This window comes from Pavona decussata, unplaced genomic scaffold (assembly GCF_977016875.1).
Source record: "Pavona decussata unplaced genomic scaffold, jaPavDecu1.1 SCAFFOLD_28, whole genome shotgun sequence".
In the NCBI taxonomy this organism is placed as follows: Eukaryota; Metazoa; Cnidaria; class Anthozoa; order Scleractinia; family Agariciidae; genus Pavona; species Pavona decussata.
In genome coordinates this window covers 64,006-80,000 of record NW_028145451.1, presented here as the reverse complement: position 1 = coordinate 80,000, position 15,995 = coordinate 64,006, and the positions used below count along the sequence as shown (strand labels likewise).

At 41.6% G+C, this 15,995-nt stretch overlaps 2 protein-coding genes and 1 pseudogene across 2 annotated transcripts in view; 1 reads left to right on the top strand and 2 right to left on the bottom strand.

The window, feature by feature from the left end:
- The window catches only part of LOC146484928 (guanylate-binding protein 6-like), a 136,955-nt gene that overhangs the window by 63,492 nt on the left and 57,468 nt on the right, over nt 1–15,995 (top strand). The gene's annotated exons all lie outside the window — the stretch shown is intronic.
- LOC146484929 (guanylate-binding protein 7-like) overlaps nt 1–15,995 on the bottom strand; it is a 37,950-nt gene that overhangs the window by 6,495 nt on the left and 15,460 nt on the right. The window contains exons 3-6 of the mRNA XM_085103773.1: nt 6,946–7,103; nt 6,322–6,494; nt 5,663–5,852; nt 4,794–5,058 (exon numbers count right to left, since the gene is read on the bottom strand). Coding sequence (XP_084959899.1) covers nt 4,794–5,058; nt 5,663–5,852; nt 6,322–6,494; nt 6,946–7,103 — 786 coding nt within the window. The remainder of the gene's footprint in view (nt 1–4,793; nt 5,059–5,662; nt 5,853–6,321; nt 6,495–6,945; nt 7,104–15,995) is intronic.
- On the bottom strand, nt 7,840–11,956 carry LOC146484931 (uncharacterized; annotated as a pseudogene).

Genomic DNA, 15,995 nt, shown 5'->3' with positions numbered 1-15,995 from the left:
GGAAAGCTCACTACATCAGTGAGAAATTGTGGTACTCTCTGAGGAGGCTTTTCAATTCGAGTAAGTTGGTCTGTTCCAGTAAACTAGTTTTGAGTTGCACTGTCAAAATTTATCTCGTATTGTTCGCCCTATTTGAAAAATGACGAATTTCGTACAATTCGTGCACATTTTAGGCGTTGTAATGGTATAAGCGTGAAATTATGTACACAGGCACGTATAGTGCAGTTTATAAGTAAATTGTTCTGTTGTGAAATTTGCGTGCAGGGCTAAGTTGCTCGAAGCACGGTTAGCGCTAACCATTGGTTAAGAGGTATTAAAACCTATAGGTTGTCATAATATTTAACCTGGGTTAGCGCTAACCATGCTTCGAGAAACTGGGCCCTGATAGTTTAATATAACGGCTGGTGTTATATAAAAAAAAAAATGAATTCTTTAAAGTTGAAATCCACTGTCCAAATTTGAGTCCATTCCATTCTATATTTATGGTGAGGCGATCGGGGATCATTTGCGCTCCAATCTGGGGATCATTTCCCGCCCGGAGATCATTTGCGGTTCAATCTAGGGATCATTTCCGGTCCGGGGATCATTTGCGGGTCTGTACAGATCCATTAATAGAGTCTAGGGGGGTACGCTTGACCTAGTTCGACTGTAAGCAAAATTTTTTTAAAGAAAAAACAAATAAGATAATAATAATAATAATAATAATAATAATAATAATAATAATAATAATAATAATAATAATAATAATAATAATAATAATAAAAACAACATCTTTATCAACATATTCAACGCTATTTACAAGTTAAGAGTTCCAATTCCAAAAAGAACCAATTCAGAGAAAATCAACGGACACACGCTTGGCCAGCGTTTAGGCGACAGTCAGCGATGAAATCTCCTTGTGGGATTAATAATAATAATAATTTCTGTCAGAAATGGATTATCTGCCAGAACGCAAATGTAGTTAACAAGGTCTATGAATACGTTTAAGTTTGAATGTAATGGAAATTATGGAACGCCAACACTGTCATATGTCTTTCGATGTGTTTTATGTGCAGACGTCACGTCATTATGTGCAGTTCTTTTGTGTTTATATCGAGGCATTCTCCCTTTGTGTGTGGTTTATACACAAATATATTACCTGCAAACTTCGTTATATGCACTCTACTTCCCATTATATCATGTGCTTTCTTTGATATATACAGTGCAAGTGTCAGTATGTGCAGTCAAAACTTCGTTATATGTGGTGCATTTTCTTGTTATTTGACCTTTAACGCAGTATTTATTACCGATAGAAAGATTATGAGCTGTGGATGTTCGCTATGGAACAGACGTCACGTGATTATGTGCAGTTCTTTTGCGTTTATATCGAGGCATTCTCCTTTTATGTGTGGTGTATACACAAATATATTACGTGCAAACTTCGTTATACGCACTCTACTTCCCATTATATCCTGTGTTTTCTTTGATATATATACAGTGCAAGTGTCAGTATGTGCAGTCAAAACTTCGTTATACGGTGTATGTTCGCTGTGCAGCAAACTTTATGATGATATACCCACAATGCGTCGCGAGAATCGTAGAACCCAAGCCTCCTCGTTACGCGTCGTCATTTTGATTCTGTGTTCTCGTGAAGAAGCCAGGTTTCCACCATGGCCAGTTCTATGTCATCCGTGTTGAAGAAAGTGAATCTTGGAGATTTGGCAGAGAAATATTGGCGGGAAAAAATAACACCCGATCTTGTTTGTAAGCTGTCAGTACAAGAGCTGGAAAGCCTGGGAGTAACCTCGCGAAGGGATATCATGGCTCTACGAATCGAGTGTGCAACGTTTGGAGGAGAGGCACTGAGAAAGGTCCAAGCGATTTCCAATCTATAATGCCTAACAAGGGCTCGTACAGTACTTTACCCGTTAATCAGATTATCCTGTAAATGTTCATGAATGTGAACGTGTTGTTTTGCCGGATGGTGTGTCGTACTAATGTACGGAGTTCCATTGCAAACTCAGACTGATTTGGTTGAAAAACGAGGAGAAACATTCCGTAGCGTTTTCACTGTTGGACTTACAATAAGACAAAAAAAAATAATAATTCAAACTAAAAAAAAAGATAAAAAAAAAAGTAAAAAAAAATAGTCAAAGCTAGCATTTCTTAGAAGGTGACAATTAACCAATAAATTTAACCCTATCAACATCCTTTTTTCTTCTTCTCCTTCTTTTTTTTTTTAAAAAGCCCCATCCGCCGTCTGCCATCCGCCCGTCCGTATCCTCGTTTTACAGAGTCCCCTCGGTTCCAGACTACTGGACAGGAACTGAAAGTTTGGACTGCTGAGCTGAATGTTTGAATCGCCGAAGTGAATGTTTGAATCGAGCCACTGCACAAATACATTGTGAGACTATGTTTGAATTTATAATCTGGATTTCATATCTTAAAATTAAAGTGCAGAATGTTTCAACAGCAGGATTTCAGCATTTTCTATCGAAATTCAACGCGGAATTTATGGTGTAGTGTTTGAGTTTTAGGATTTCATTGAAGGAATGCACGTTTGGATTGAATGATCAAATGTTTGAATTGAAAAATGGCATGTTTGAATTGACGAAATGCATGCTTGAACTGAATGATAGGCCAGGCAATACAAGGAACGCATGTTTAACTTGAAGAATGGCATTTCTGGCCATGGATTGAAGAAAAGGGTGCTTGGATTGAAGAATCGAATGTTTGAAACAAACAATTCCATATTTTCATTGAAGGATTGAATGTTTGTATTGAAGGATCGAAAGTTTGAACCGAACAATTGCACATTTGAATTGAAGAATGGAATGTTTGAATTGCAGGATCGAATGTCTGAATGGAAGAATTGAAAGTTTGAATTGAAGGATCGAATGTTTGAATTGATAGTTTGAATTTTGACACTAAAAACGCGCCATAGAAACCTTCCCCTAACAGATTCTCAAGCACACACTTAGGAATGGAGAATGATGGTGCTCCACAATTTGCTTGGACCTTTCTCAGTGCCTCTCCTCCAAACGTTGCACACTCGATTCGTAAAGCCATGATATCCCTTCGGGAGGTTACTCCCAGGCTTTCCAGCTCTTGTACTGACAGCTTACAAACAAGATCGGGTGTTATTTTTTCCCGCCAATATTTCTCTGCCAAATCTCCAAGATTCACTTTCTTCAACACGGATGACATAGAACTGGCCATGGTGGAAACCTGGCTTCTTCACGAGAACACAGAATCAAAATGACGACGCGTAACGAGGAGGCTTGGGTTCTACGATTCTCGCGACGCATTGTGGGTATATCATCATAAAGTTTGCTGCACAGCGAACATACACCGTATAACGAAGTTTTGACTGCACATACTGACACTTGCACTGTATATATCAAAGAACGCACAGGATATAATGGGAAGTAGAGTGCGTATAACGAAGTTTTGACCGCACATACTGACACTTGCACTGTATATATATCAAAGAAAACACAGGATATAATGGGAAGTAGAGTGCGTATAACGAAGTTTGCACGTAATATATTTGTGTATACACCACACATAAAAGGAGAATGCCTCGATATAAACGCAAAAGAACTGCACATAATCACGTGACGTCTGTTCCATAGCGAACATCCACAGCTCATAATCTTTCTATCGGTAATAAATACTGCGTTAAAGGTCAAATAACAAGAAAATGCACCACATATAACGAAGTTTTGACTGCACATACTGACACTTGCACTGTATATATCAAAGGAAGCACATGATATAATGGGAAGTAGAGTGCATATAACGAAGTTTGCAGGTAATATATTTGTGTATAAACCACACATAAAGGGAGAATGCCTCGATATAAACGCAAAAGAACTGCACATAATGACGTGACGTCTGCACATAAAACACATCGAAAGACATATGACAGTGTTGGCGTTCCATAGGAAATGGTTGAGTGTAACATAACAAGCCCAGACCCGTGACTGCAAGTTATGTAAATAATTCATGAAAACAAAGATGAAATCTTCAATAATAATAATAATAATAATAATAATAATAATAATAATAATAATAATAATAATAATAATAATAATAATAATAACAGACAATCCTGCCACATCACGTTCTCCACCTAATTTTAGTTCGACAACATGCCCAAGATAAACTTTATTAGAAAAGGCTAACTACATGTAATTCAAGCGATTGAAACAGGAAATTAGGCGAGAACAGGATGCTAGCGGCCTCTGTTAATATAATGTCAAGATGTTGACTGTGTCCTTTTTAAAGGACCCTAGTCAGCCTCCGCCATTTTTGATGCCATCAAAATTATTGATATTGCATGGTGAAGCGAAATCTTATTGCTTTACTGTAAGTTGTGTTCCTGAAAGTATCTTTTATTATCTTTAGTAGTTTCATAGTGATTTTGTTCATTTCGACACGCTCCGAATAAAATATAATAGGAAACTCTCGCATACAAACAAAAACAAAGGTGTGGCTAACTAGGGCCCTTTAAGTCCATTTGCCTCGCACTTTTAAACAAATAATGCTATTGAAAAAAAAATTATTATATGGGATGCAAAAGCTTGCTGATCGTTGGGTCGCGATAATAGCTACGAATGACTTCACTTACGGTATCGCAGCTTATATGGACAAGGCTAGACTGACATTTCCGCCTTGATATTAAATCATGATAAACAAATCTATCATGCAGTTAATTAATCGTGGGTCTTTAATGAAGAGACATGGAAACCTCAGAGGGACCCTAGGGAATTCAATGGTTTTAAGTACAAAACTATGCTTGTTTCAGTTACCTTCACCAGTCACATACTCTCCATCGTGAAAGCTGCGCTTAGGAGCTAACTTGGACCTTAGCATCGCTTTAAATTCCTGCACTCCCCGCACAAATGATTTGTTAATGGACTCTTGGACGTTTTCTTGGTTAAGGTTCAATACCACTTCCGGATCGGATGCCGGTGGAGGAAGCTTAAAAGCATCGAAACCAGGAAAGAAGTTCAAAATACTTTCTGCCACTTTATCAGCACTTCCATCCTTTGAATCTGACGAAGACTTAAAGACCTAGGAACAAAAAGGTATACACGGAAAATGAAGGTTTAGGAAGACAATAAATTAAAAACGTGTAATCCAATGGCCGATAGCGGATGAAATCTAAATCCCCTTGGGTCCAGGAATTGTTCTAGAGCGACAAGGCCTTGATCAAACAGTACCTTTTACTCTTTTGACAAGATCCGCCTATTGAGATCTAGGCTAACATGCGGAAATTCCATTTACAACGAGAATAGAGTTTACTTTGATCAGTCAAGGCTACGACAGAAAACTCAGTAACAGCACACGCAGGCAATAATGTTTGTTTGTTTGATTTTTTGAAGTGAGGAGGTACGTAACATAAAGTTTATCAAGTTGCAATTTATAACGAAGCCTCTCAACAAGGATACGGAGAAACAGTTTGTTTGCAATGAGTTTAAATTATCTTGAATGCATTACTTTAACTCAAAGGTCTGACCAGAACGACTGAGGCAAAGGGATATCCTCTCCACCCCCTAATCTTTAAAAACACAAAAGAGTGGGTTCCTGACCAAACTCCAGTCAAACAGGGTGAGTGACTGCGAAGAAACCTTTTCTCGTGGCTGCCAAAATTTTAACTGACATGGATTTCACCTACCCTTGTTAGAAAGTAGTCCTTGATGTTGTGGCAGTCTTTTGGAAGACAAAGTACGACATCTCTTAACAGCCAGATGAAGAATGGAAAGGTTTTATGGAAATGGTTCGCGTCGTCCTGATTTTTTCGCAGTGCTGAAGCTGTCTGGTCAGATGAGCGAAGTTGAATCCGCTGAGAAAGTTTCATTATAAAGCTGCATTGTATGTTAAGGGATTTAAAATACACATGGTAAAAACACTCAAAGTTTATCATAACCCTTGACTAGTGACAAAAATAACTATACATTTATCCACTCCCACTTCCTCAAGATACCTATGATGAGACAAAACTAGTATGAGAGGCGAACTCAAAGTTTCCACATTATTGTGCAGTCGCAAATCATCACGTGGAACCGGGGACTTTCTCGGAAAATTTTCAAACGCTACTTAGAATCCACCAAGTGTTAGTGAACTATTAATGTTTATTAATGAAAAATCGCACGGTAATCAATGGCGACTAACAGTATCAGGGGCATTAGCAAATGCACCAAACAGATGCTGATGACCAATGTAATATGATCTTCTCTACCATATACTGATTTATCCAAGAGATGGCTCACACAAGCCGGCCTTTGATTTCAAATACGTTTTCTTATCACTCCTTCCATTCTGCCCCAAGGATACTCGAGTCCATCAAGATCAGTCCTGTTCGGTACACCAGCTGAATTGTAAATCAACACTGAGGCCAATAAAATTGTCAGAGTGAAGATGCAATTATCATCGGATCCATCACTGGACACAGCATCGATTCCTTCTGAGTCCAGTAAAACCACTGTAAATTCCTGCCCACTAGAGTCCTGTTCAAATACAAATACGAACAAAGCAAATACAGTTTACAGTCTAAGGCAACTTTGAGGCTAAGCCTTCTGGACTCTGATTTGGCTTCTGGCTAGTTTTCAGAATGGTGAGTAGCTTAGTATACATTACAATGAGCAATCTAAAGATGAAATACGTCGACGTTCCCAGGAAAGAACTCCCCAGAGATTTTCTCTATTATCCAAGCGATTTTTGCCCCTCGATGACGACTTCTTTGCGGCAAGTTGCCTAAAAACCAGTCAAGACTTCTTAACAAACCCCTCTCTACAATAAAATTGGCTCCCTTGTGAAGTGGTTAGTATCATATTAAGTAGACCAAGCTAACCTTTCGCATACGTTGTTTTTGACTCGGTTCCACACTCAACATAAGTTTTTATTGTTTCATCCAGGTCTATGACCAAATAATTATTCGACCTTTACTTACTGCTATACCTTCAACTTATCTGGCACAACCCACATCCAGATTCCCATCGTCTCTGGGTCCAGGGAGTGTCCTAAAGGGAATACCTCCCCTTGCTCAAATGCTTTACTCAGGATGTACGATTTGCCTTTTCGGCAAGGTCCAGCAATTGACACCACACAAACAGGACCTAAAGCGAAGAGTAATATGAACATTAGATTACTTTTGTAAGGATGGTAACCGGAAAAAGTATTTAGAAGAAATAATTTTTGCTGTTGTTCTCATCGCCTGACTTGTTTAGGAAAAATTATACCTTACAAATTTATGGCCACTGGATACTCAGTCTCAGAGCAAATCTGAAAGAATCTAGGGTAATTACTTTCTAAATTTGGCAGACTAGGTTTCAAATGATCTAAGGGGCGGACAATTAGAAATCACGGGAGGGGGGGTGATTATTCCCCAAAAAAATTCCTGCAAAGGAAAATTGCCAAAAAAGAAATTCCTGCAAGCAGTTCCCCATCCAAAAAAAATTCCTGCTAGTAAACTGAACCAAAGTATGATATCAAAACACAACATCAAATAGTTTTAATCAAGAATATAACCTGCTCTCTATCATTTTAACACATTATTTTATATGTATTAATGTTTTTAGAAGTGACAATGCAATAGATTACATCTGATCTCCTCTTCATTTATGGAGAACCATATTTCAAATGTAGAAGAACTATAAAATAATTTTACTATAGATAGCAAACCTTCAAAAATCTTTCTTTTGAAACAATAACAATTTTAATCAAGTTAGGAACCAAAGTCACTCACAAACCATTTATATCTTGTCTGGATGTCGCAAAAAATTCATTATATCTGATTTCTCTCTTTATTCGTATCCAGACAACCCTTTTAAATATTAATATATATTTAATAATATGTCGGGAATAGTAGCTTGGCACCGACAACGTCACACAGATTTGGTTCAACTGATTTAAAGTTTTAATTCCCACGCCTAGATTTACAGCTTCATTTCGCCTCGCTCACGCACACCTCTCCGTCTCCAACTCGAGTCAAAATCACACTGCTTTGTTTTCCGATAATTGAAAGATAATCAATGTCAATCAATGTCACTTGAATGTAAATATGGTAACACAACTATTTCGACACTCTTCTCCCCCTATTTGTCTCCTAGTGAGGCAAATATAATAACAACAACGAGTTATAGTTCACAAACAGTTTTTAAAAAAGGTTCAATGTTTGTTCAGTGTTCCTCTGCGCGTTCGTCGCGCGCGATCTCCGCGATCCTCTGACGCGCAGCTCGAGGTCCGAACTCCCGTGCATGAACGTGTAGGGGGTCACTCCCGTCTTTCACTGCTCTGTCCCATGATAGCTCGAGGGGGTACAAGTGCTTCACTGGTCTTTCTAAAAAAGACTTCCCCGCCCTCAAACGCACTGCTCTCACGACTCCGTCTCTGCCTGGTATCAGCTTGTCGATTACGCCGATCTTCCATCTGCCCCGGTTCCGCTCTTCACCCTTTATCAGCACAACTTCTCCAACTGTCAGCTTCATTTCTCTTGTCTTGTGGTTCAGGTTGTGTCGCTCTCGTAATGCTTTTAGATATTCAGATGACCACCTAGACCATAAGACATCCTTGCATCTCTGTAGGTACCTGGCTCGTTTTCTTAGATCACTCTGCTCGATTTGCTCCGGGTCTTCCTCAGCCACCAAGTTTGGCTGTCCGAACAGCATTGTGGCAGGTGTCAGCAGCGGCATTTGAACGTCATCTTCCACGTAGCTGAGTGGCCTGGCGTTTAACGTTGTCTCGATGTCCAGGATGACGCTCTTCAGCTCCTCCCACCGGAGGTTTCCTTTCCCAATGGACTTGTACAAGGCTTGTTTCATCAACCCGATCATTCTTTCGAACTGTCCGCCCCACCATGGGGCTCGGCTGAGGTTGAATTGCCATTCTACATGGTGCTTGGCCAGCCAGTCGTTAAGTTTCTCCTCCTTTCTCACTCCCCTGAGCCATTTTTCCGCTGCAATGAACGTTTTGCCGTTGTCAGAAAATATCTTCTCTGGTCGACCGCGTCTAGCTATGAATCGCTTTAAACTTCGCAGGAACTCGTCTGTAGTTAAGTCAGGCAGCAGTTCCAGGTAAACAGCCCGTGTAAGACTGCACGTGTACAGCACGACGTAGCCTTTCCGTTCCTGCTTCGTCTTCGTTAAGTATTTGATAGGACCAGCGAAATCCACTCTGACTACCTTGAATGGCACAGAACCCTCGGTCCTTTCTCTAGGCAAGTTTCCAGGAGGCGGACAGGGGGTGGATGTGGCCTGGAACCTCTTACATCCGAAGCAGCTTCTTATGGTTCACTTTGCCAAACGTCTCAGACGTGGTATCCAGTAATTCTGTCTCACCGCAGCCATAGTCAGCCCCACTCCCCCATGCTGTGTCTCTTCATGAGCGTGCATTACCAGTTTCTCACTGTACACATCTTCGTCAGGAAGGTAGATCGGGTAGTCGCCTTGTATCCGCCCTCTGCATTCGCACAGGCCTCGTTCGTTCGTCTGCAGGTTAAGCTCCAGTTTGTCCACCTCGAATTTCCTAGCGGTTTGACCCCTGTCTTGGACTCTTCGTATCCAGAATTCAATTGCAGCACTGGTCTCTTCAGTCTTGAGAGGGCCAATCATTGGTTTTGGGCGTCTTCTTCTGCAGTTCTCCCTGAACCTCAATATCCACGCAGTGATCCTGATCGCCCTCCAGAAATCCCACTTCCGCATCACTTCATCCAGCTCGTCCTCTGCTTTACAGGCAACTGCTAACACGGCCTTGATCGCTTTTGCCTCTGTTTGCGTCTCTGAAGTCGGGTTTGTTACGATGGGTGCTGGCCATTTGTCTGGGTGCGGCAGCCAAGCTGGGCCCGTCAACCATAGGCTTGTAGTTCCATCGATCGGACCGCCTCTGCTACCCAGGTCTGCGGGGTTTTCTTCTGAAGTCACGTGCCTCCACTTGATGTACGACTTCTCCTGGATCTTGTGCACGCGGTTTTGGACAAACTGTCGGTATTCACCGTTCCCTTTGATCTAGTGTAGAGCCACGGTACTGTCTAGCCAACTGTACACCTCTCTGAAAGGGAACCCTTGCAGAGCTTCCATTACGTTGTGCAGTAGATTTGTCGACATGTGATCGGCCACCAACTCCAGCCGGGGTATCGTGAGGCCCTTCTTGGCAAGCCTTGACTTTGCGGAGATCAATCCCTAATTTGTACCCGAATCTTGAATAACAAACCCGTACACCGCCGTGGACACACCGTTCTGGCTTGCATCTCCGAATGCGTGCAGGTCTATCGCTTGTATTGACTCTTGGAACTTGACCAGGTTTCGCGGCACTCGCAGATTCTCTTCAGTAGTCTTCTCCCATTCCTTCCAACGACTACGGAGATCACTGGGAAGTTCCTGATCCCACGGGAACTTCATGTCACAAGCTTGCCGGTACAACATCTTGCTGACTAGGGTTGTAGGAGAAACCAACCCCAGGGGGTCATAGATTCTTGCAGTAGTAGCTAGGATTTCTCGCTTCGTCACTTTCTCAACTGTCGTCTCAGGGAAGCTTACTACGATAGTGTCACTTTCCTTGTTCCAGGGCATTCCCAGTAGCTTGGTTTCCCCTTCTCTCACTCCTCCTAATTGTTCCTTGGCGTAGCTTTGTTCAATCTCCTCTGTGATGGGTACTTCACTCTCCAGTGCTGGTACGTTTGAGTGCCACTTGTGCAGTTCAAACTTCGCTTCGCCGAAAATTGATTGAGCTGACCCTTTTAAGTGCTGGGCTTTAAGGACTGTCTCGCCGCCGGTAATCAGGTCGTCCTTTCCTGATCTCATCGACCTCCTCCGGGTACTTTGTTTCAAGGCTTTGCAGGTGTTGATCAATCACTCCGCCCAGTAAGAACGGTGATATAGCTAGGCCAAACAGTGCCCTTGTGAACCTCAACGTTTCTACCTCTTGTGAAACGAGATCTTTCAACCAATGAAAACGCATCTCATCTCGATCCGGTTCGCGGATACGTATCTGTAGGAAGGCCTGTTTCAGATATCCAGCTAGCGCTACCGGGTGGAATCGGTTGCGCACAGTAACACTCCAGAGCTTGTTCTGCAAGGGTGGGCCTGGTTCCAAACACTCGTTCAACGACGGTGAGTTAACGTTAGGTCTTGCAGAAACGTCGTACACGATACGGAGTTTCGTACTCTCAGCTGCGTCACGTACTATCGCCTTGTGGGGGATATAAAACTCCTTCGCTACTGGTTTGTCTTGGACACGCTCCACGATCCCTTGTGTTAGCTGATCTTGGATGACAGAGTCGTATCTCTCCAACAAGTTTGGCTGCTTCTGAAGACGTTTCACGAGGCTTTCAAGTCTTCTCAAACTCCCAGCTTCGTTGTTGGCTAATGGTGGGTGATTTGCCTTCCATAGAAGGCCAGTCTCATAGTACCCTTCTTGGCTTCGCCCGAGCTGTTCCTTGAACTCCTTGTACACGTTCTGTTGATCGCCTGTAGGATGGTCTTCCAATCCGAGAACGTCCAGCCTGCAGAGATTTTCATATTCGACAACCAACGTCTGTGTTAGCAGCATGTTGGTTAGGTCCACTTCCTTCCCGGGCGACATGATAGTCCACCCCAGCTGTGTAAGTTCGGCTATTGGTTCCCCTCGATTTCCAATCTTTGGTGAGGTCCGGGTCTTTATCTGGGTGTATTCACTAGCTCCTAGGATAAGGTGCACGGGCAGCTGTGCTTTGTTGTCGTTGTCCGCCATCTCGACTTCTTTTAAATGGCTGTAATTTGTTGTCAAAGTCTCGTACTTGGGATTATCCAGTGATAGTAGAACCCCCCGATCCACTTTCGTGACTTCAACATTTAGAGTGAAATCTCTCGCTGTGTTCCGGATTGTGAGATTATGGACTTCTATCTCTTTACTCGTAGCTTGCATCATCATCTCGATTCTCCTGAATTCTTTACGCACTGCACGTTTGTGTAATCGGTCAAGCAATGCCGCGGAAGCCTACGCGCTTCCCGCCCCAGTGTCCAACAGCGCGCGACATTTGATGCCCTCAACAATAACGACGGGGTATATGACTGATCTTTTCTCGGTTGCTACGAGCATGTGCTCCCTCGGTTTATCGCATATCGACGTGTGATGTCTCCTGTTGCAGATTTGGCAAGTTATCGTGCATCGACATTGTGCGGCTTTGTGATTAGTGCCCGTGTAATTGTAACACAACTGGTTTTTGGCTAAATATTCCCTCCGATCGGAAACTGAGATTATCTTGTCACAATTTGACGGCTTGTGATTGACGCTATCACAGTAAACACATGGCTTCGGCGCGGCCTGATTTGCGCCCGTCTGCTTCGCTTGAAAACTCCTACTTTTGTTAGCGGACCTTACGGATGGTAGCTGGGATTTCTCGGTGTTTCTCTCTTTGGATTTGGAAGGGTTTCTTTCCGTCCATTTTCGCAGGGCTTCGACAAGTTGAGGGAATTTCCAATCTCGCCAGTCATCATCGGTTCGGACTAAGTCTCCCCGAATGCCCTCTAGTTTGTCTAGGGTTAGTCTAACGTACCCATTGACTTCTCTGAGCTTGCCCATCGTTTCTAAGGCTTGCACGCTTTGAAGTAATTTCTCATAGAACTCGCTTATCTTGTTTGGGTTAGAGCTGTGAAGCGTCGGCAGAGATATGATGTTGTTTACATAAGCATTAATTATCTCGCTCTCTTGGCCATACTTGGTCTGGAGTATGTTTTTCGCTCTTTGATACCCCTCAATTGAGAATGGTAGCCCGTCTATTAATACTCTGACTTTCGGGTCTACCAACTCCTTTAGGTAGGAAAACTTGGTTACTTGGGGAGCCCCAGATTTGTCGATTTCTGCTTCAAATTGACCCCAAAATCTCGGCCAGTCAGCGTGTGTCCCTTTGAATTTCGTAATCACGAGCTTTGGTAACTTAGCAGCACTGTTTGTGGTAAATTCTTCCTTTGATTGCAATTTCCGCCCCTCCTCGATTTGCTTTTCGTAATTTAGTTTTTGTTCGAACTTCAGTTTCTCGAACTTCATTTCTTCCTCGAACTTTTCCTCCCTCAAAGCGGCTGCCAATTTTTGTTCATGCTCTTTGATCTTCTGTGTTTCTAGGTCCCTCGCGCTTTTACTTGCTAGACTTAAATCAACAATGGCCTTTTCATACACCGCCACCCTGTCTTCAAGTTGTGTGCTCCATTCTCTTATCGCGTCTACTTCACATCCCTGTTCAAACTTAATTTCTTGCGCTTTTACCTTAAGCTCGTGGATTTCTTCTACCTTTCTTTCCAAGGTCTTGCGCTTTCTTTCCATGGGCGTTAGGTCCCCAGTTTCGGCCGCTTCGTGCTCCTTTGTAAACTCCAACAGCTTTAGCTTGGCTTCAATAGCTTTCTCGATGTTCTCCATTTTCTCTCGTGTCCTGGCAGGGTCGCCACTTGTGTCGGGAATAGTAGCTTGGCACCGACAACGTCACACAGATTTGGTTCAACTGATTTAAAGTTTTAATTCCCACGCCTAGATTTACAGCTTCATTTCGCCTCGCTCGCGCACACCTCTCCGTCTCCAACTCGAGTCAAAATCACACTGCTTTGTTTTCCGATAATTAAAACATAATCAATGTCAATCAATGTCACTTGAATGTAAATATGGTAACACAACTATTTCGACAAATAAATAATCAAATAAAACGATCTTACTATATGCATTCAGCTGTATTCTAAACTTTCAACGACTTGGGTAAAATAAAAAATATTGAAGGACTGGAAATATACCAGTGGTTCAATTCTGAAAATGTGACTTTTCAATAGCCAGATTTGTTCAGATTTGGCTGTGTTTTATACGAAAATCTGTTTGTTAGCACAATACATCCCTAAAAAATGTGCTGGAAATCAGACAACCAAATCAGACAAAACAAAAAAAGGAGTATTGCTTTAATAACAGCCAAACGCAAGGCTACATACCAGAAAAGGAAAAAAACCTGTCCAATCTGAGTAAAACTAAAACAAGATTCAACATGAGGTACATATGTTCTCTGTCCTTTGTCTTTGAGGCACGATCCATTTGTCGAATGGACAAGACGTTTTTAACTCGTGAATGCGCGTAGCGCAATGAACGAGTTATAGCGATAGTTGACTGTGGACTTGGTTGGTTAGTTGGTCGGTCGGTCGGTCGGTTTTGTCGTTAACTTTCGGGCGTGCGCAGTGAATGAGTTTTAAATTCAATTAGCGGAAAAAAACACGCGAACATTTGTTGTTCACGGCGCATCAGGAAATTCTTATTCAATATGTAGAGAATAATATGACGATCATTTAGTGCAAGAATGGAGATTTTTCGTTCAATCTGAGCAAAGTTACAAATTTTTTCAGTTTTTCAGAAAGTCCGGGGTCGTAAACTCAATTAGTGAAAAAAAAAAAAAAAAAAACCTGAAAATTTTTTTTCACGACGCGTCAGAATTCTCTCATTCATTCTGTAGAGAATAATTTGACAATCATTTTAGTGTAAGAATGGAGATTTTTCGTTGAATCTGAGCAAAGTTATAGGTTTTTTTCGTTTTTTTCTACAGAGTGCGGTTTCTTTTAAGAATTAAAAATAATTTAATTTAGAAATAATTTAATAAAAAAATAATTTAATTTGTCAGTTTTCACGCAAAAGCGGAACGTGCCATGTCACGCATCATTGACGTCGTAAACAAAATTATGCAAATTTCTGGTGAAATGAACACTTTAAGATCTTGTCAGCTTTCATGGAGGTATCAAAGGGAAAAATGTTTTATTTTCGAAATTTACAACTGGTAATTTATGGGGAAGCAAAAGGACGCGGTCGATAAATAATTCTTATTTAGCAAGAGCTTGTCATAGTTCATTATTTTTACTTGAGGATTGCGGGGACTGAACTCCAAAGGAAAAATATCACGCATTTATGTCGGGCATGAAATGTAATGCGATACTTTGTTGAACAGATTTCCCTTTGTGAGATCGGCTTGCCCTACAATAATTTTGTAATTTTAATTCCCAAAAAAACTTCACTTGCCCATCGGGCAAGTGATGGTTAGAATCCACTAGCCCGATCGCGAAATCCAGTAGCCCCGGACTATCGGGGACACGAATTTGCATGACGTAGCTGCACATGGCGTGCTTCTATGAACTTTGAATAAAAAAACACGTGATTTTTTTCAATCGGCGCATCAGAATAATCGGCTTATTCAATCTGTACAGAATAATTTGACAATCATTTTTATAGTACAAGAATGGTCATTTTTCGTTACATAATCGGGCAAAGATATAATTTCTTTTAGCTTTTGAGGAAGTTTCCGTAGCCGTCTAAATTTCAATTACTATGTGTCATCTGCATTTACGAGTTGGCTCACAGGAGCCTTTGATTATCTGCGACCGAGAAAACAACACCGAATATACATGTACTACCATATTGCCTTCGAACTTCTCACGCTTTTCGCCTTTGCGCTCAACTGTAAAGAATGGTATATTGACCAACACGACGAAGCCGAGTTTCCGTGACAAGTGCAAAAACTTCCCTCGAGTCATGAGGTGCGATACCTTTAGTAGCTCATTTCTTTCTCGATAATCGCGATACTTGAATTTCACGAAAATCGAGACTCCAAAGAGACTTCCACCTTGAGCGGTTCTATATTCACACATGCAGTTTAAAAACTGTGTGAAGCTTTGCATGCCTTTAATATTAAAAGAGGTTCTGTCGAGAAAAAAAATCGTGCAGAGCTTCCACGTCGAAAAAAAAAATACATGCAGACAAATTGGACTAACAGAAATCATCCACTAAAAATATTTTATCCTCCCCCCCCCCACCCCCTCCCGTGATTTCTAATGGTCCGCCCCTAAGTCTAATTTTCATGAATAAATGATTTATTCATGAAAATTTTCGTGTCCTCTACCAAACGTACGCACCGTTGGCAATGTAGGTAAAGTAAAAGTGGGACAGATGATAAATTTTCCTACTGTTTTTAACTAGTTAGCTTGAAAAACACTCCCGGGGATGCTAAGTCACGCTTGGAA